The sequence below is a fragment of the Tribolium castaneum genome, chromosome 10 (assembly GCF_031307605.1).
Source record: "Tribolium castaneum strain GA2 chromosome 10, icTriCast1.1, whole genome shotgun sequence".
NCBI classification, from domain to species: Eukaryota; Metazoa; Arthropoda; class Insecta; order Coleoptera; family Tenebrionidae; genus Tribolium; species Tribolium castaneum.
The window spans coordinates 6,545,532-6,564,605 of NC_087403.1; the positions used below are offsets into that span (position 1 = coordinate 6,545,532).

The following is a 19,074-nucleotide window of genomic DNA, read 5'->3' on the forward strand; positions in this document are numbered from 1 at the left end:
CTTAGAGGTACCACAAATTAGGAAAGAGTCAGTCATATCATGTGATCACATACATGAAATGTAAGAGGATCGTTAGCAAAAACATATTTATTTTGTATTATGAAAATACGGCAATAATTTGTTTGAAGTCATATTTTAATAATTTTTTGGCACAGCATATTGTCCAGATTCTTGCATGCCTCAATTCACCGGGAAAAATGTCTCTTATTCATCGCCTAATCACGAGCGCTATGCATAAGCACCGACCGTAAGGGTACCGATAAAATCCCAAATACTTAAAAATATCCTTATCATTCGCAAAAAATTCAAATTTTCGTAGTACCTATTTACAGGATGCGTTGAAAATAAATAGGTTTGTTTTTGTTTCTACAAATTCGGATTATTGGTCCATTAATAAAATTTATTCAAATGTTTGGGCTTAAAAATATAGTGTTCGAGTATATTACCCAGTTTGTTGACAAGCCCTCCTTCGCATATTGATTTCACCCAAATAATTTAGGGAAGAGCACGTCCTGATACCGGTCGACTTTCCCAAATATCGATAACACAAAGGGTTATTTGAAAAAGTTGAGTCTACTTTCGCGACCGCGACGTCTTTGTGCTTCAAGTTTTAGTTCCCATCACGTTTATATTGTGTGAAATTTTAAAAACGCCTTTTATTACTTTTATTAATTTGTTTTTTCAAATGTGTGAGTGAGTTGAGGTGTAAAAATTGCAAAATGTTATGTGACGACAATTCTGACAAGGTACTTCTAATAATTTAAACAATAATTTGATTTTTTAGCTGGGGGTAAAAATACGGAAGTTACTTTAATTCATTTAAAAAAGCGGAAAAAATAATTATTGGTCCCACAAAACAAAAAGCCGCTTATTAATTATGTTGTCATTGACTGCGTTTTAAAATTTGTGCAAAATAATACACGTGCATATAAAAAAAATTAATAAAACTTTTATTAAAAAAATTCTCTACGTCCGTTCACGCAATAACTCCATCGCTTTTACGCTCTCTTCTGCATATCTATGACAAGAATACTTTATAGCTTTGCGTATTTAAGGCACTAATTAGAGGCATAATAATTTCAAGAAATGAGTATTAAGAGTACTTAAAAAGCGCACTTCAATTAAAATTATGGGTCGTAATACGGGCATTTTGTCGATATCCGCAAGTGTTCCATCGTAAAATTTCATATATTTGGTATTATTTATAACATCGTTTAATACCGTTTTCGTAACAATTAACTTGAGGGTCTAAATATACCGTTTTTTGATAGGAACGTTTGAGAGAACCGGAAATATCACTTGACGCAAATTTAGAAATCTGGGACGACTTTGTTTCCAAACAGTAAATAAATTACCCCGCTGTCAAAGTATATTATCAAATAGTTGTATCTTTTGCGTTTTATTTATTTTTCTTTATCTGTGATGTAAACCATTATAATCTTATTTCCTTTGTTAAGCATAAATCAAATATTCATTCAATGAAATGCAGGCTTTAGAAAATCCCGTATCAATCCTATTCTTGTCTAATCTGTGAATTATTCAGAAATTTCCAGAAAAAATTCCTTTTACCAAAAATGTCCCACAGATGTTCCCTATCTTTATTCCAATTCTTTGTAAGTAAAAAACGCCCGCCTCGCATCGATCCCGCTTCGATTAAGTCAAAATAATGAAATTCTAGGTGTCCAAAAATCCGTTGTGTGTGTTCTGCTTGTCGCCGCCGTTTTCAATAAGAGCTTTTACACGTCCTCCTGAAAGGTCGGCGTCTCGACGCCTTTCAGTCCGTTGCTGGCGTCGCGGCGGCTCTTCACTTCTCTCCGTGCGTCCACGTTTCAAAGCCGTCAATCGGCGGTCCTCAAACTCCTTAACCAAATATTTATCAGGCAAGTAACAAAGCTCGCACACAATAGATTTATTTGATCAGTGCAACAGTTGCCGGCACGGGCCTTGACCCCAAATTTGTCTAAAATAAACAAATTGTGGTCATCGCAAAACAAAGACGCTTTCCTCGGAAAAAACGAAACTGAAGTGAGACGACTATATCGAGTATGGATCACTCAACTCATACAAATATCGACCCTGCATTCTATTTTATTCACAAACACGAAACGCTTCACCATTTGTGATTTCAGTGAAATTAATTTTTATTACCACCGGCAGGATTTTTCCAAACTCGCGCCAGGAGGGGTCTAACACTGCAGGAGGTGCTCGAAGAGATACGCAAAGCTTGGAATCCGCAAAGGTAACTCTTCACTTAATCTTTGCGCACTATAAATTCCTGCGGCGAGACACGAGCTTTTTCAGTTTTCAGTACGCTCCTGCAGGCGCTCGCTTTTAAAGGTAACTTCTGCGTTTCAACACGTGTCTATTAATCAATAGTGCTTTATTTATTTATTGCAAGAGAGCATGTCGAAGTTTTGTTCAATTTTCAGTTATTGCACGATGGATGAGAAATGGAGCAAAAGCAACTCAAACGAAACGCTTTCACCTGTCCTGCTGCGAAGAAGACTAAGCGCACCGGAAACAATAATGCGAAAGTAAGTACGTTTTTTGCAATTGGATCGCAAAAGGTGACTCAGTCTAGGTATAGTCGAAATTCCCCTCCTTGAGGCAAGCAATCGATGAAAGTGTAGGTCACGCACATCTCCGGCGGTGTTTTTATTACTAATTTATTTAAAGAAAATTTGCAGCTTTCCGGCGACATTACCTGAACTCGTTCGTAATTTACTTCAGATAAATAGAACTATTGATCTGAAATCGTCTGTCGCGTCCCTGTTAAATTTTTATGTAGAATTTTAAAGGCAATAAAAGTACGTGTGTAATGGAATAATAAAACTAGATCTCGGTACTTTCCCCAACCCATATCCTTCCCTATTTATATTTGATTTTACGAGTAACTAAAATGCGTTTCTCTATAAGGCACATGTTGGCGCAACAGCGCTCCGACTCCCAAGACAGCGAAATTGCCCAATCCGAAGCAAAAATCTACACTTATCGCGGCGAAATGGACGCCGGGAGTGATTCAAACTTGAACCGGAAGCGCGATCCGGACTTGATGCGAAAAACAACGCTGTTGAGGCGCCTCTGGAGCCACACCAAGCCGTTACCAAGCACCCGATTTTCCGGGACCTTCCACGAATGGCAGCACTCCTACGGAAAACTGTGCTCGGGAAGGTCCACTCACTCGCTCACTTCGGTGCATTCGTCCCCCGAACACCTCGTTAAATCGCAAAGCAGGAGGTCCCTCAACGAGTCCAGGACTTCGCCGCAACACAAAAACATCAACTCGAGAAGACTTTCGCCGAAACACCAAAAGAGGCACTTCGAGACGGACAGCACCACCACCACCAAAACCAGCACCACCACCACCCCCAAAACGACAACGGAGACGGAAACGAGCACCCGGTACACCAACACGAGCTACACCACGTTCTCGGACAATTCGGACTCAGCCTACACCAACAGCAATTCAAACTACACGGAGACTTCGAACAACAACTCGACTCCGTCCGAAATTCGGAAGGACGTTCTTGAAGACACGGAAGCGTCGAACCAGGGGTACCACCTCAGAGGGGCCAACGAAACGGCAACGCAAACCATCGGCACCACCAACGTTAACGTCATCTCAAACGTGCAGCTCAGCCAATCAACTTTAGACCTAATTTTTAACCAAGTGATGCAAGACGTGAAAAACTCTAGTGACGTTTCGAGTGAATCTAATATCGTACAAGTGAAACAAATCCCGAGTTTTTACCTCAAAAGGAAAGACAGTGAGGACAATTCGCAACACAGTCGCATAGTTAAATGTATGATCAGCAACGTGGGGGCCGGGAGCCCGTACAGCAAGCCCCCGGAAGCCCCCCAAATCGCCGTTCCGCGCTTTTCGGCACGACCGCAAACCTCATCAATGGAGGTTAATATATCATCAGGGGAGTCCACTGATAAGGAATCAGACACTGTCAGTTTAGTGGACAGTTTGGAGGACACTTCGTCACTGCGAACAGACCCCATGCAGAACGAAGTGATCGCTAACAAAAGTGACATATCGCTAGAGCTTCCCGATAATAGTGATAAGAAACCTAGCAAGCCCACTGCGTTCTTCATCCCCATTGAAATCGATTCCAGGACTGAGTTTAAGCCAGTTTCGGATCATTTGCCTCAAAAAGTTAGGGACCGCCTAGTTAGAAGACAGCAAAAACGAGAAGAAAGAAATAGGAGCAAGCAGAGCTCATCTAGATCTGATAGTAACTACATTAGTGCAAGCGAAAACGGCAATCACATTCACTGTATCGTTCACAACGGCGCCGATATCAACTTAAATAGCGTACCTCTCCCTGAAGTCAATTACGGTAAAAGTAAAAAACGGAGCAAACCGCTCCTGCCTAGCATCGAGTCATTTAGAAGAATTAAAATCGATGACCAAAAATCGGTCAAGCGCAAGTCAATTAAGGACGAAAACTACACCAAATCCAAGCAGAAACTTTGGGTTCCGAAGGTCAGGAACAAAAACGAGAAGTTGACGCCGCTGTACACGTCCAAGAACGAATACGTGTACGACTGCGGCCCTCGCAGAATCTACCACAAAACGGAGTTTAACAACACGAATAAGAGAATCGAAATTTTGGAGATCATGGAGTGCGTCGATAACTCGGAAAAGCTGGAGAAGTTATCGAAAAAGTCGAAAATTCCGGTCCTGGTCAACCAGAAGTTGCCGAAAATAAACCAAAAGCAGTCGAAAGCCGAAAAACCGGCTTTTTTAGACTTGGACTGCGTTCCCATCACTGATCCCAAATTAGACCAACTCATCGCAAATATATTAATAGAAACTTTAAATATTCCTGATATACAGGCGTCAGTGAGTGGCAGCAAATCGCCGGTGCAGGAATCCCAGGCTGAGTCAGCGAAGGCGAAGTTTAGTCAAAAATTTGACGCGATCCCCGAGGAACTGTCGTTCCAGTCGTCGACCGAAAACGACGTTTCGAACAACAATGACGTCAATCCCGCCGAAGAAAAGAGCGCGTATCAGGGCAAAGCGGCCGTGGCCGTTGTTAAGGACGAAAACTTTTCCTCGATTCCTAAAGGTTGGATCACGTTTTACATGCTGCATAACAATCGGGGATCCCCTGATAGTACTTCCGATGAAGGTATTAATCTTTCCAAGTATGCGGACCCGTAGTGCACGTAGTTTAAGCCCAGCGCACTGTAGAATTTTTCTTTTATTTAGGGAAAAAACTGGCTGACAAGAAAAATGAAAGCAAGCAAGAAATTGAGTCGGGGAATAACAATGACCTGACTTCGGCCTACAGCAACGTCACTTATGACGTTGTCAAAAAAGACAAATACGAATCGAATGGAAACTGCTCCTCCAGCAGTGAAATTCCGGCGAAAACGCTGCCCCCGACCACCGGTCGATATAAAAAGTATAACCAGAGGAAAATAAGGCATAAAGTCAGCGAAACGGAAAAAGTTAAGCAGTTCGGTAAGGAATCCGATATTACGTATCGCAATAATTTTTACTGATAGTGCACTTGTTTTATCGACACGTAAAACGATATTTTGTGAATACTCTCGAATAAATTATATTTTTTATTTAATGACTTTTGCATGCCATGTAAACCTATCTGTACCGCAATGTAATAAACAGTGATATTTTACAAATTCGGACTGCATATTAATCCTACCCTTCTAACTGAAATTCGCAGAAACACTAAAAATAAATCTTTGGACGCATTATCACATAATTGGTGTCCTTGGCCTGTTAACAAAACCCACGAATAATAATTACTTTTATTGATTGTCCTTGCCTGGCCAAAATGCGAGATGGATGATTTAAAAACTGTTTTTATTAAATATACAATTTTTAAATTGTTTTATTTAAATTTGTGGTCTTAAACACTTACATTTGATACCAAAATAAAATTTTATTGCTGCCGTAAGAACTCTCATAAAACTATAAGTACTCGTAGACGTCAAAAATATATCTCTCGCTTCTGAGGATGCTTTGCTTTCTTTTTCGTTTTATAACTATTGATTTCCCTTTGCACTTGTTTTTGTACTAAAAACGGAATTAAAGAGTTTTAGGAAATAATTAAAACAGGGGCCGGCAACTCTTACACAGAGACTATTGTAAATAGTGGCGATTTTGAATTAAATAAAATTCTAGCAATTTTATACAATTAGCTGGACATTGGTAATCGGGTCCAGTGTTTGGGAAAACAAATACGAAATTAATTTAAAAATCTGAAAATTAATGGTGCGAATAAGTCGATGATTTTTTGTTTGCAAAACATTCAAGTTTCACCATAAATCTAGTTTGTGAGATATTTAGCAAACAGTGAAAATTTGTGATTTGTTAAAATAGTTAAAGAAATTTTTATTAGTCGTTTTTATTTTGTTTCTGAAATAATTTGATTTTTTGACAAAAACACGTTCTTTTTAAAATTGCTTTACACCAATACCAAGCAATTAAAAAAATGGGTCAGCAAATTAATACTTAAAATGAGGCGTCTTTTTGATACTTTACATTTTTAAATAGACAATTTAATAAAAAAACTAAGGCTTCGTGTGAATGCTTTTGAATAATTAATGAAAATTCTTTTCGATTCGATTGTATTTTGTTAGGCGAATGGTCCGTGACAGTGAGCGGGACAAACAGCTACGGCCAGTTTGCTCCCGACTTGGAGATGAGTCTAAAATTCCCCGATTCTCAGAAAAACTACACCTGTCCAAGCCAGTCCGACTCTGGTTTAGGAGAAGACAATGAAAAGTCTCATTTTCCAAAAATCGGAACAAAACAAGACCAGTATAAAGAAGAAGATGAAAGTGAGCGAAGACGATATTTTAGACCCCAAATTGTAAATAATACATTGTAGATAATGAGTTTATGAAGCAGCGATTGCCAGATATTGCCAGAACAAAAATGGGGAAAAAACAGCGGGTATTTGGAAAAAAAATGATAAATGGCAAAATTTTGCAATGTGTTTTAGAGAAGCGATTCCAGCGTTCCCTCCCTCGGGAACTTGTCTTCCAGAATCGAACCGAGACAAACTCGGACGAGTACAAGAAGATATAATTTGAGTCGACCTAAAATTGATTACCAAAAATCGGAGACACCGAGAAATGCCATAAGCCTATTTAATGATAGGTTCATTGAGACGAGTTGGAATTTTTTTATCTTATTGTCTCGTTTTAGCCACTATGCCGAAATTTTGAAACGATTTCCGGAAATTTTAAGCATTACTGGGAACGCCATCAACCAGGGGAAAAAATAGCGATAAATAGGATACTCGTAAGAATAAAATGATAACTGCATTTTTTATGAATTTGTAATCAAAGTATTAATGTTGTTGAAACGTTAGAAAATGAACTTAGAGATTTGTTATTGTTTGTTAACTTTGCCAAATACAATGTTTAAAATATTGGTTTGGGTGGTCTTTTCCAATGAACAAAGAAAACGAATAGAAAAACAATAATTTCTTCCTAATCTGTAATAAGAGCCTTGTTTAGAATTTTTGTTTGAATACTTTCATGAAACATAAATATCCAGACGGTCTTCATATTGCATTCATTTACTCATTAGGAGCAGTCTAGTAAGTGGTCAATTTTCCTAAAGCGAAAAAAGCGTTTCAAAATGGATGATGGCTCTAATGTAAGTATTTTCTTTTGTGTGTGTTTATTGTAGTTGTGTTTATATGGTACCTATTTGGTGGTTGCTTCAGATTTCGCGTTTTGAAAGTAGAAGAAGAAAAAGGCAGACAAGGAATCGACGCGCTCGCGAAGAAAGGGAGAACGAAAGGGAGAGAGAAAGGGAAAGAGAACGGGAGAGAGAAAGGGAGAGACGAAGGCAACAACGCTTTATTGAACAGCAACGAAGAAGAGGAATGGAAGAACGTCTGCGTGAAGAAAGAAGAAGGTTTGAGGTACACAGACGTGAGCTGCGACGCCATTTGATTGATGAGGCAAAGAAGCAGCAAGAACTGCTACAGAAGAAGATGATATTGGAGGACCTGCAGAGGGAAGAGCTGAAGAAACAGCAGACGGAACAGCAAGAGAAACAACAGGAGGAGCAACAGGAGAAACCGCAGGAGGATCAACAGGAGAAACAGCAGGAGGAGCAACAGGAGAAACAGCAGGAGGAGCAACAGGAGAAACAACAGGAGGAGCAACAGGAGAAACAGCAGGAGGAGCAACAGAAAAAACAGCAGGAGGAGCAACAGGAGAAACAACAGGAGAAACAGCAGGAGGAGCAACAGGAGAAACAGCAGGAGGAGCAACAGGAGAAACAGCAGGAGGAGCAACAGGAGAAACAGCAGGAGGAACAACAAGAGGAAGTGCAGGAAAAACCAAAGGAGGATCAACAGGAGAAAGAAGAGCCGAAATTGGAGGAGAAAAATGACGAAGAAAACAAGGAAAACTAATGAATTTGATCAATTTGATTGCTTGTTACATCACATACTCTGTTATTATAAAGTATGTAACAAAATTGATTAAATAAATAAAAATATCATCCTTGTGTTTAATTACAAATTGTTACCAAATACTTCTTCATTAGTCCAAAAATTAATTACATAAAAAGTCAAATGCACAGAATTTCTAGAGAATGAGGCGTGTCTACTTTAAAATTTAAAAATTTCCCGCACAACGGTTTTGGTTTCGCTACCGGTTCACAGGTGGTGCTTATAATTTACATGAAATTGCATTACTTTTTTTATTTTTTTTATACCAAAAATTGTGTTAATAGGTAATGACCTAAAGACCTAACGCCAAACAAACAGCCAAACCTCCGCCACTGTTCATTAAATTTTTTTTTTGAAAAGTAAGTAATAAATCTAAAAATTTTGATTTTAAACTCGAGTGTTTCATTTAAAATTTGAGAAAAAATATTTTTTGAAAATTAACCAAAAAAATTAATTAGGTACATAAAAAATCAAATGTAATGTAAATCAGTTTAAAATTCTATTAATAATTTCAAAAATATGTCTTAATCAATTTTTTATTAAATCGCACAATTATGGTGAATTCATAAGTCAAGTATTTCTCCTATCGCATACAGACACAAATATTTTGATTAATAACGGAAGAGAGGTGTTAACATGCCGCCAATAGTGGACTTTTGAGTTCTAGTGCTCAAGTTCATAATTTCTGCTGGTAAGTCTTTTTATAAATTTCAGGGAGAATTATTAAATTACTTAGAAAATTGTAGTACTGCAGAGCAGAGGGTGATTTAAAATTGTGTGTAGTGTAGAAGAGGAATTAGATTTAAATTAACTTTTTTCAAACACAATCCATGATGCCGTATTAAATAGTGGTTATCTAGGAATTGTTTCTAAATCATTAAAATCTAAACAATTGCTTTATATTATTATTTATAAAACAAAAAATGCACACATAGAGTTGTTACAAATGATAAATTTCAAGGTTTGAACGAAAATTTGTTTTGGCAGACAATGACCTAATTAAATCTAACCCCGCCCCTTTCGCAATAGTCAAACCTCCGCCACTGTTCATTTCTATTATTTTGCAAAAGCAGCAATAAATCTAAAATATCGGGTTTAAACTCCTGTTGTTACGTAATAATAAAGCAGTGCTCCATTTCACAAATCTGATTAAACTTTTAACGAGAATGGACAATTCATAAAGGTCAACGGCAATCATCAGCCTAAGTGCTATGCAACCAATAATACAGGCCCCAGAAATAATTGCTGCACAGTAAGCCAGCGAATTGTTGGTCATGTCGATTGCTGTTCTATATTCTATGGAATAGCTGCCTTAGCTGGTTAGCTATGCGTCACGTACCTTTCTAGTTAACCTAAAAGTTGGTATTTATGGTGCAAAATGTTGGACGGAGGTGTTTGAGGCTGAACTAGGAGCAAAGTGCGTGGTGTAAGTAGGAAATGGGGTGTTTTGTGTAATCGGAGGCCGAATTTCGAATCTTCGTGTGTATTTATAAATTTCTGTGTAGACCATCTTTGTTATGTTGCTATTCACAAGATCCTCAAGCAATCGATGACGGCTGGTGGGGATATTATTACATGTAATGTTGTTGTGTTGGTTCAGAATGAAAAAAAATACTCGAAATTCGGGCAAGTTGGTGTAAAAAGTGTCCCAACGGGGTTCGGGAAGTGTGGGGTTCGCGAATCGGGTGAAATCGCCCCCTTTTCAATAACAAAACGTGATTATTGTGACGGCCAGGTATCGCACCTCGCTAATCTTCTGGAAAGTAACTTTTCCCGAGCTCTGATGATTAGGCCGTGACTTCCATCGTGTCTCGGTGCGAAAAGTCCATCGTGTTTTTCTTCCAGGACTTAATTATGTAAAATTACCCAAAATGACTACAAAAGTGGATAAACCCACCAGTCCTACTAAAAACCACGCGAAAAACACCAGCCCGAAGCAAGACTCGGGCTGTGGCTACAAAGAAGAGTGTTTCGAGTTCGAGCCTCCACCGGAGGCTCCCGTTTTCCACCCAACCGAGGAGGAATTCAACGATCCGCTCGAGTACATCAACAAGATCAGGAAGTATGCTGAGGGATCGGGCATTTGCAAGATCAAACCGCCTCCAGTAAGTCACAAAAGAGACCATCGAAATTATTTCGACTTTGTTAATCAATTCGCACCCGAATAGACTTTGAACCACTCTCAGGAACCTCGGCTATTTTTATTTAGAATTCCATTAGCAATCAAGTGAAACATGAGGTTCTATGGCTGCAAAGCCACCATGTTTGATAGAGGTTTAATACGAATATGTTTTCTAGAATTGGCAACCGCCCTTTGCCGTTGACGTTGACAAACTTAGATTTACGCCACGAATTCAGAGACTTAACGAATTAGAGGTATTACCCCGATTTAGCAAAGTTCGACTTTAATTCTGTTACCTTAGGCTAAAACTCGCGTCAAATTAAACTTCCTCGACCAAATCGCCAAATTCTGGGAACTGCAAGGTTCCACACTGAAAATCCCAATGGTAGAAAAACGCTGTATTGACCTGTACACGTTGCACAGCATTGTTCAAAGTCAAGGTAATTACAAATTGCTGGGTAATTTTTTGTTGGACTTTTGCTTATTAGGTGGTTTTGACCAAGTAACCAAAGACAGAAAGTGGTCGAAAATTTCGGTCTCTATGGGGTACCCATCTGGTAAGAGCATAGGGACCATTCTAAAAACGCACTATGAGAGGTTGCTTTACCCGTTTGATCTTTTCAAACAAGGCAAAACTTTGAATTTTGTAAGTAAAACTCTGGATTTGTTTTTTTTTCTACTGTAATTCTCTAGAAAATGACATCACCCTTAAATGAGGAAAGCGAGAAGGCTGATAAAGACTATAAACCGCACGGGATTGTGGGGCGAATGGCGATCAAACCACCACCTGAGAAACACGCTCGCCGATCTAAACGATTTGATGCCGACGTAATAATTTTAATTTTTTTATTAGGAAAAAGTTATTGGCGGTTAATGACCAAGCGCAATATTCATTTATTATTATTATTTTTATTATTAGCAGACACGAAGAGGTAAGTATCTGTTTGCATCTCGCGGGTAGAATCTGCGATAAGGTCGCACCTCTTGTCACTTGTTCAACGTTTTCTTATCTTCGAAGACGCAAATGGCAGCTGATACGAGGCGGTATCAAGGCACACCCACAGTGTTTATTTATTTGAGATATTGTAATTCAAGTTAATTCTTTCTGATATTGCATAAGAATTAATTTTTTTCGAGGAAACAAAACAAAAATTACATTACAGTTGTTACATGTTTTCGCATACTTAATTGACTTCAATTGTTTTCTTTCATTGACGAATTAGAAAAATTATTTTCTTAAGAATTACTGCACCACAAAAGAACAGTCGCAAAATTACAACTTGTAGGCTAATGAAAAAAATATTATTTCACACTAACCATTCTATGTCAAAATCTCAAGTTCTTTATTGTTCTTTCGTTACCAATATATCAACAAATAATTCTTATTTTGTTTTATATAATTTGAGAGTAGAGGGTTTAATGTTTATAAAACTTTTTTCCACTCAGCGATTGCAGTGAATCATTAGTGAAAACTCATAAATGCACTTTTGTTCGCGGATTTTTTTCCATTTTCATTTTAAACTCGCAGTTTAGCACATAACTTTCATTTCACATAGGTGGTACATATTAATACATGAATTGTGCAATTAAATTCTATTTAAAATATTTAATTTGTAATTAACATTTTTCCATTTGTACAAATATTGAATTAAAATTGAAAAAAATTAATTAATCTTCATGTTACGAGAATAATACGCAATTTTATTTGTAAACATAGAAGCGACAACGAAAAACGCACATTTTACATATTTTGAGACACAGCTTAAATTTCCAATTCCTTAAAAAAACAACGCTGATGTATTGAAATATAAAGAATAATTTGCCGAAACCTTAAAACGATTTTGGTTTCCTACCTTTTGGAATCTTGCAATCACAATTAAACGCACGGCCCGACGAGTTTTGACCGATGATTACTTGAAACTGAGGCAAATGTAACTATTAGCCTTATCTCAGGCCGCAAAAAATTGTTCGGGAATAAATCGACAAAAAGTTTATTATTCATATTAACGGAGAGGGAATTTTTAAATTAAATTACCGTATCCATTAACAACAATTCCAATCGGAACCCAGTTTTAGTTTTAATCGGAAAGATTTTGAATATAAAAAAAAAATATATTGTTCCGACAATAGGAATAAATGCCTTATTTAGAAAATAATTTTGTAGTTTTCAAAATACAATAGTATAAATATTAATTCAGCTAAAAATGTTAAGGTTAAGACAACATTTTATTTGTAAACACGTACACAAATCGAAAGACGCAAATTTTGCACATTTTGGGACACAACTTGAATTGCCAATTACATAATGCAAACACAACACATGAATCGCAATATAAAGAATATCTTTGCTACAATATTAACGATTTTGATTTTCCTACCTTTTGAGATGTTGCTACCACAAATGCACAACCTGAATTACGAGTTAAATTTAAGTAATTAAATAGATGAGTTCACGAGAGCAGCGAGCAAAGAACTGAGGAAACGCAACTAATATTCTTATCTTGGGCCGCAAAAAATTGTTTGGGAATAAATCGACTAGTCACATTTACGGAGAGGGAGTTTTTAAATTAATTACGGTGCCCAACATTGAAACCTTTCTAAAGATGAAAGGCGATGATTTTTTTGGATGTCCAATGCTAACTTGGAACCCGTTTTAGTTTTTGCTTGATTTTTCGAAAATCTGCAACTGAAATTTGTGGATAGTTTTTCTTAGATATATTTATGTTTTTTCTTATAAAAAAAAATACCATCTCTGACATGGAGAAGAAACGTCTAATTCAGAAGTACTTTTGTACAATTTCCAAAATCTTTATCGAAGAAAAGTCGCTGCACGTGTTTCGTTCGTTCGTGATTGAAATTATTTCGTGAAATTTCCGTTTACGAGGTCCGGTAGAAATAGAATTTTTCTTGCAAATCTTTACAAAATGTAAAAGAATCGAATATTGCGCTGTGGAAATAAGGTCCCGCAATAACACTTTTCCGTCTTCCGCCTCTGGTCGGAGAAACGGTTCAAAACGGACTTTTCAGCCGAGAGTCGAAGACGATGTCAAAGAAGATTGCAAAGACGACAATAAAGAACTGAAACGTTTGCAATTCTACGGCGCCGGCCCAAAAATAGCCATTAGCAAGGACAAAGACGATGACAAAAGAAACAACAAAACTGTCAACTACGACTTTGATCCTGTAAGTTACACCAAACTGTTGTTGACTGTAGTAAAAAATTTCCGGTAGTTGGCAAAGTACGTCTGCCACAATTGCAACCGCGGCGATTCTGAAGAGTACATGCTGCTGTGTGACGGCTGCGACGACAGCTACCACACCTTTTGCCTGATGCCACCCTTGAACGAGATCCCGAAAGGGGACTGGCGGTGCCCGAAATGTGTGGCCGAGGAGGTGTCCAAGCCAATGGAAGCCTTCGGCTTCGAGCAAGCTCAAAGAGAGTACACTTTGCAGCAATTCGGCGATATGGCCGACCAGTTTAAATCCGAGTATTTCAACATGCCGGTTCACGTAAGTATTTTCTAAGACTCTGCGCTTTGTACCGAGACGCTTTAGATGGTGCCCACAAACGTCGTGGAGAAGGAATTCTGGCGCATTGTCTCGTCAATTGACGAAGACGTGACGGTCGAGTACGGCGCCGATCTGCACACTATGGACCACGGCTCGGGCTTTCCCACCAAAACGTCCCTGAACCTCCTGCCTGGGGATAAGGAGTACGCCGATTCCGGCTGGAATTTGAACAACCTCCCGGTTTTGGAGAACTCGGTTTTGGGGTACATTAACGCGGATATTTCCGGGATGAAGGTCCCGTGGATGTACGTCGGGATGTGTTTCGCGACGTTCTGTTGGCACAACGAGGACCATTGGAGCTACTCCATCAATTACCTCCATTGGGGCGAAGCCAAAACTTGGTACGGAGTTCCTGGGAAAATGGCCGAGGCCTTCGAAGAGACGATGAAATCGGCCGCTCCCGAGCTGTTCCAGTCACAGCCCGACTTGCTGCACCAGTTGGTCACAATCATGAACCCTAATATTTTGATGAAGGCTGGAGTTCCTGTGTTTCGGACGGATCAACACGCGGGGGAATTTGTCGTTACTTTCCCGCGGGCGTATCATGCCGGGTTTAATCAGGGGTAACCTTAACCAAATAACTTTTTGTTACAGATTTGGAGTTGTTTGTTTGTTTTGTTAGGTATAATTTTGCCGAGGCTGTCAATTTCGCACCAGCTGATTGGCTGAGGATGGGCCGGGAGTGCATCTTGCACTATTCGAACTTGCGCCGTTTTTGCGTTTTCTCCCACGATGAGTTAGTGTGTAAAATGGCTCTGGACCCGGATAAGTTAGGTCTGACGATTGCCGCAGCTACATATCAAGACATGCTACAAATGGTCGAAACCGAGAAAACTTTGCGAAAGACGCTGCTTGATGCGGTAAGTTTTGGCTAGTGTGCTTTAGTGTGTGTTCATTTGATCTTCTCAGGGAGTGTCTAATGCCGAGCGCGAGGCTTTTGAGTTGCTTCCTGATGACGAAAGGCAATGCGATCATTGCAAAACGACATGCTTCCTATCTGCGGTAACATGCAAGTGTTCACCGGACATTCTCGTTTGTCTTCGTCATTACAAAAATTTGTGTAATTGCAACCCGGAGAATTACACGTTACGGTATCGCTACACTTTAGATGAATTGCCGGTGATGCTCAAGTCCCTAAAACTGAAGGCGGAGTCGTTCGACCATTGGGTCAATCGCGTGAAGGATGCTTTAGATCCGAAAACTCCCAAAACACTGACGTTACAAGAGTTGAAAGCTCTACTCAACGAAGCAGACGGGAAGAAATTCCCGAAGTGTGATTTGCTTCAAACTCTAACCGACGCGGTCGAAGATGCCGAGAAATGTGCAAGAGTTATCCAACAGCTAGATCTAAATAAAATGCGAACAAGAACTCGAAACTCATCTGACACGAAATACAAACTGACGCTTAAAGAACTGATTCTTTTCCACGAAGAATTGGATAGTCTAGTGTGTGTTTTAGAAGAAGCTAAAAGTATTAAAGACTTACTAGAAGAAACGAAGAAGTTCGAAACAACTAGCAAGGCTTTACTCGAAATGAAACTGAGTGAATGTTCACTCTCCGACTTAGAGCAATGTATTAGTCAAGGAAATAATCTGTGTATAGAACTTCCGAATTTACGTAGTGTTAAAATGAGATTACGTCAGTGTGTTTGGCTGAACGACGTACTGTCCTACAAGAAGAAAACCGAAGTTCTTGGACTTGAGTCAATTAAAAATATTATTAAAACCGGTACTCAGCTACCACCAAATCCTGAAATTGAAGTCGAATTGAGCGAACTACAAGCCCTCCTGTCCAAAAGCGAAGAATGGGAGGAAAAAGCACAAGCAATTCTCAAAGATACCGGAAGCGAAGTACTTATCGAAGTCGATAAATTGCTAAAAGAAGCTGGACAAATCAATTCGTATCTTCCATCTGAAGAGTTCCTTTTTGAAGCCATGGACAAGTCTCGAGACTGGTTGCGTCAGCTAGAAGAAATGAATTCGGCTGAGTGTTACCCCTATTTCAACGACATGGAGGAGTTGATTAAAAGGGGACACCAGTTGGCGCTCCATTTGGTTGAAGTCAGCAAATTGGAGTCGTTTTTGGAGACCGCGAACGCATGGAAGGAGAAAACAAGTCGGGCGTTCCTTCGCAAAAACTCGTCCTGTACCCTAATGGAAGCCCTGTCGCCTCGAATACAATTCAACAGCAATTCGAAATGCCGCAAGAAGAATCAAGAGGACGAGCATGGCATTTTCAACCTGACCAGTGACATGGACCCTGCTACCGTTGTAGCACTTTTCAAGGATGCCGAACAAAATGAAATGGAGTTGATACGAGCAGTGCGCGCTGCAAACTTGGAGAAAAGCATGGACCCGAACGATTGTGCCTCGTTTTGCGTCTGCGGGCGCAGCCTTTTCGGCTTGATGATGCAGTGTGAGCTGTGCAAAGATTGGTTCCATTCAAACTGCGTCCCTCTTCCCAAAGTCGCGTCTTCAAAGTACAAAGGCAACTTTACGAGTGTTGCACTACATTTGGGATTCAAAGACTGTAAATTCCTCTGTCCTAACTGCTACCGGACCAAGCGTCCACGTCTAGACGCGATCCTCCTGCTCTTGATGTCCTTGCAGAAGCTCTTTGTCAGGGTGCCGGAAGGCGAGGCTTTGCAGAGTTTGACTGAACGCGCTATGAACTGGCAAGACCGTGCCCGCCAACTCATCCAACAACCGGAACTGGAAGCAGCTAAAAACAAACTCGCTTCGTTCAGTCAGAAGTATTCGGAAGCAGCAGCGAGGCAAAGAACTGAGAAGATCATTTCGAGCGAGCTAAAGCGCGCATATAAGAACCCCGATTTGTTACAAAGAGTGCAAGAGATAGCACCCTTCAGTGGAGTCACCCCGGATGATAAGTCGGATGATACGAACATCACCGATTCGTCAGACGACTCCAAGGGTTACGGTTCGGCGGATGACCGAATGGGAGAACACGCTTACTCCCTCCATTTCCCGAAATTTGACTCGGGAGAATATAAGTTGCAAATCGCTTCAGATATCAGGAAGCAGATTGAGGAGTTGTTGATGGAAGGGGATTTGCTTGAGGTTTATCTCGATGAAACTTTCCAACTCTGGAAGTTGCTCCAAGCGTCGCGGGATCCGGAGAAAGAGGCTATTTTGATCGATTTTGATGTGAGTATGATTTGTGTTCGCGAGTTTTTTTTTAAATTGAAATGTAGATGAATTCGAAGACTGCGCCGTCGAAGCGCGGCCGCAAGCGTCGTTCGGACGAGGTCGAAATGATGAAGAAGTCCAAACTGGTGAAAGACGAAAACAAGAAGTCCAAACCGAAAACCAAAGAAACGCAAGGGAAGAAAGAGGGCACAAGACGCAAGGGCCGCCGGCGCCAGTCCACCGGCTCGGAGGACGAGGACGAGGACAGTTGCGCTGCACCGGGCTGTCTGAAGCCGTCGGGAGAGAACGTCGACTGGGTTCAGTGCGACGGTGGGTGCGATAAGTGGTTTCACATGGCCTGTGTCGGGTTGTCAGCGCAGGATATTTGCGAAGATGAGGATTACATTTGTATGACCTGCTCACAAAATGCTTACGGAACACTCAATGCCGTCGATAGTTTCTCGTCTATCAGTTCTGATTGTTCCACTTTATCCCAGCCTTCCACTTCGAAAGACTCTGTTCAGTGCAAATTTTAGTCATAATTGTCCCGCGAGGACTGATACAAGTATTTTAGTATAGATAATGTATACAATGTTCAGTTGTGATAATTTACGATAAGAAATGTAAAAATATTTTCATGTATCATTTTCATTTTTACACCTTTTATTATACTTTCTTTATGGTTTCGTTGTTAAGTCTACGTAGTTAATGTCCTGTATTTACACGTTAATTTACCCACAGTTCATAATGTTCGTTTTTCACATTTTTTTTATAAATGAACTGCGGCTAAATTATTTACAAGAAACTTTATTTATTTTTATTCTGATTATGCACCGAGTCTGCGCTTTAGAGATTATGTATATTTTTATAATTTTTCTTTTATCATAAACTGAGTAGGTACTAAGTATTAATATTTAACTTTATTGCCCTTGCAATTTTTTTTGTCAATAAATACTTTTGGATACTAGTGCTGGTTTTCTTTACAAAATGGCGCCAAGGTTGCCCGCACACGCCCGCTAGAGGGCCGCATCAGTCTCCCCCTCAAATTCAAACTTTTATAGTTTTGTTATTGATCAAAACACAGCTTCAGCTTCCTTGTTATTGGGCGTATGGACTTGCGGTTTTCAATATTGATTCAACGTGATGAAGCGCATATTTCCATGCATCATAATAACTGGACCATCTTAAGAAACGGGTTAATTCACTCGGAATATGTGCGATGATTATGTTGGGAGAATGTTAATTTCCCGTTTTTCTTCTAATGACACCACCATAAATTTCCCTTCCCTTCTAAGTTCGAGTTCAGTCTGTAAATTTTCAGACTTGAACGCCTTCTGTATTTGAGGGAAAATGAGAAGAAAGGATTCATATCTGTCCTCTCGCACCATCTTGCGAACTTCTACAGCACATAATAATGTGTTCGGTGGTAAATGAAAGGTGGCGTGCTAGGTTTAGCAGCCACTCGATTTGAACCTAATACTGCCTTTGGAACACTTTTATTACGAAATTTTACTCGCGCATTGATCCTTTCAAAAAGACTTCTTCGAATAAATTGTAGCGAGTTTTTACTTCTTTTGCCGAACTTACTTCACTCGCGAACTTTGTAACAATTTTCAAGGGACGGCTTAGAGAATTGTTAGTACTTTCAGACATTCTCGACGTTTTGTGACAAATGGGGGACTTCTGGCCGCACGTGCTCCTCCAAAATTAAATGATTAAAACCACTCAATAAACGACGAAATTTTATTAATTCTGTAGCGTTGGTTGCAGCATATATGCGAT

The 19,074-nt window shown here is 39.6% G+C and overlaps 3 protein-coding genes across 7 annotated transcripts; all 3 read left to right on the forward strand.

The window, feature by feature from the left end:
- The first annotated feature begins 597 nt into the window (after positions 1 to 597).
- Positions 598 to 7,415, forward strand: LOC103314649 (uncharacterized). Of its 5 annotated transcripts, XM_008201152.3 has the most exons (10): positions 1,495 to 1,613; positions 1,679 to 1,880; positions 2,158 to 2,239; positions 2,430 to 2,534; positions 2,917 to 5,141; positions 5,222 to 5,476; positions 6,619 to 6,819; positions 6,870 to 6,934; positions 6,984 to 7,141; positions 7,190 to 7,415. In XM_008201152.3, exons 1-10 carry the CDS (start codon positions 1,575 to 1,577, stop codon positions 7,266 to 7,268), a joined length of 3,411 nt encoding a protein of 1,136 aa, XP_008199374.2. In that variant the 5' UTR covers positions 1,495 to 1,574; the 3' UTR covers positions 7,269 to 7,415. The 5 variants fall into 5 exon arrangements, with proteins under 5 accessions (XP_064215484.1, XP_064215485.1, XP_008199374.2 ...); XM_064359414.1 differs by lacking the exon at positions 1,495 to 1,613 and adding an exon at positions 598 to 746 and having other exon boundaries at positions 6,984 to 7,415; XM_064359413.1 differs by having other exon boundaries at positions 6,984 to 7,415.
- An 88-nt stretch (positions 7,416 to 7,503) lies between these two features.
- On the forward strand, positions 7,504 to 8,503 carry LOC107397681 (UPF0746 protein DDB_G0281095). Its single transcript, XM_015978606.2, has 2 exons — positions 7,504 to 7,645; positions 7,716 to 8,503. Exons 1-2 carry the CDS (start codon positions 7,628 to 7,630, stop codon positions 8,412 to 8,414), a joined length of 717 nt encoding a protein of 238 aa, XP_015834092.1. The 5' UTR covers positions 7,504 to 7,627; the 3' UTR covers positions 8,415 to 8,503.
- Positions 8,504 to 9,733: 1,230 nt separating this feature from the next.
- Positions 9,734 to 18,259, forward strand: Kdm5 (Lysine demethylase 5). Its single transcript, XM_008201148.3, has 12 exons — positions 9,734 to 9,879; positions 10,299 to 10,558; positions 10,752 to 10,829; positions 10,877 to 11,015; positions 11,064 to 11,221; positions 11,269 to 11,403; positions 13,603 to 13,758; positions 13,807 to 14,085; positions 14,131 to 14,708; positions 14,768 to 15,005; positions 15,055 to 17,310; positions 17,358 to 18,259. The coding sequence occupies exons 2-12, from the start codon at positions 10,325 to 10,327 to the stop codon at positions 17,826 to 17,828; spliced, it is 4,722 nt and encodes a 1,573-aa protein (XP_008199370.1). The 5' UTR covers positions 9,734 to 9,879; positions 10,299 to 10,324; the 3' UTR covers positions 17,829 to 18,259.
- The last annotated feature ends 815 nt before the right edge of the window (positions 18,260 to 19,074 follow it).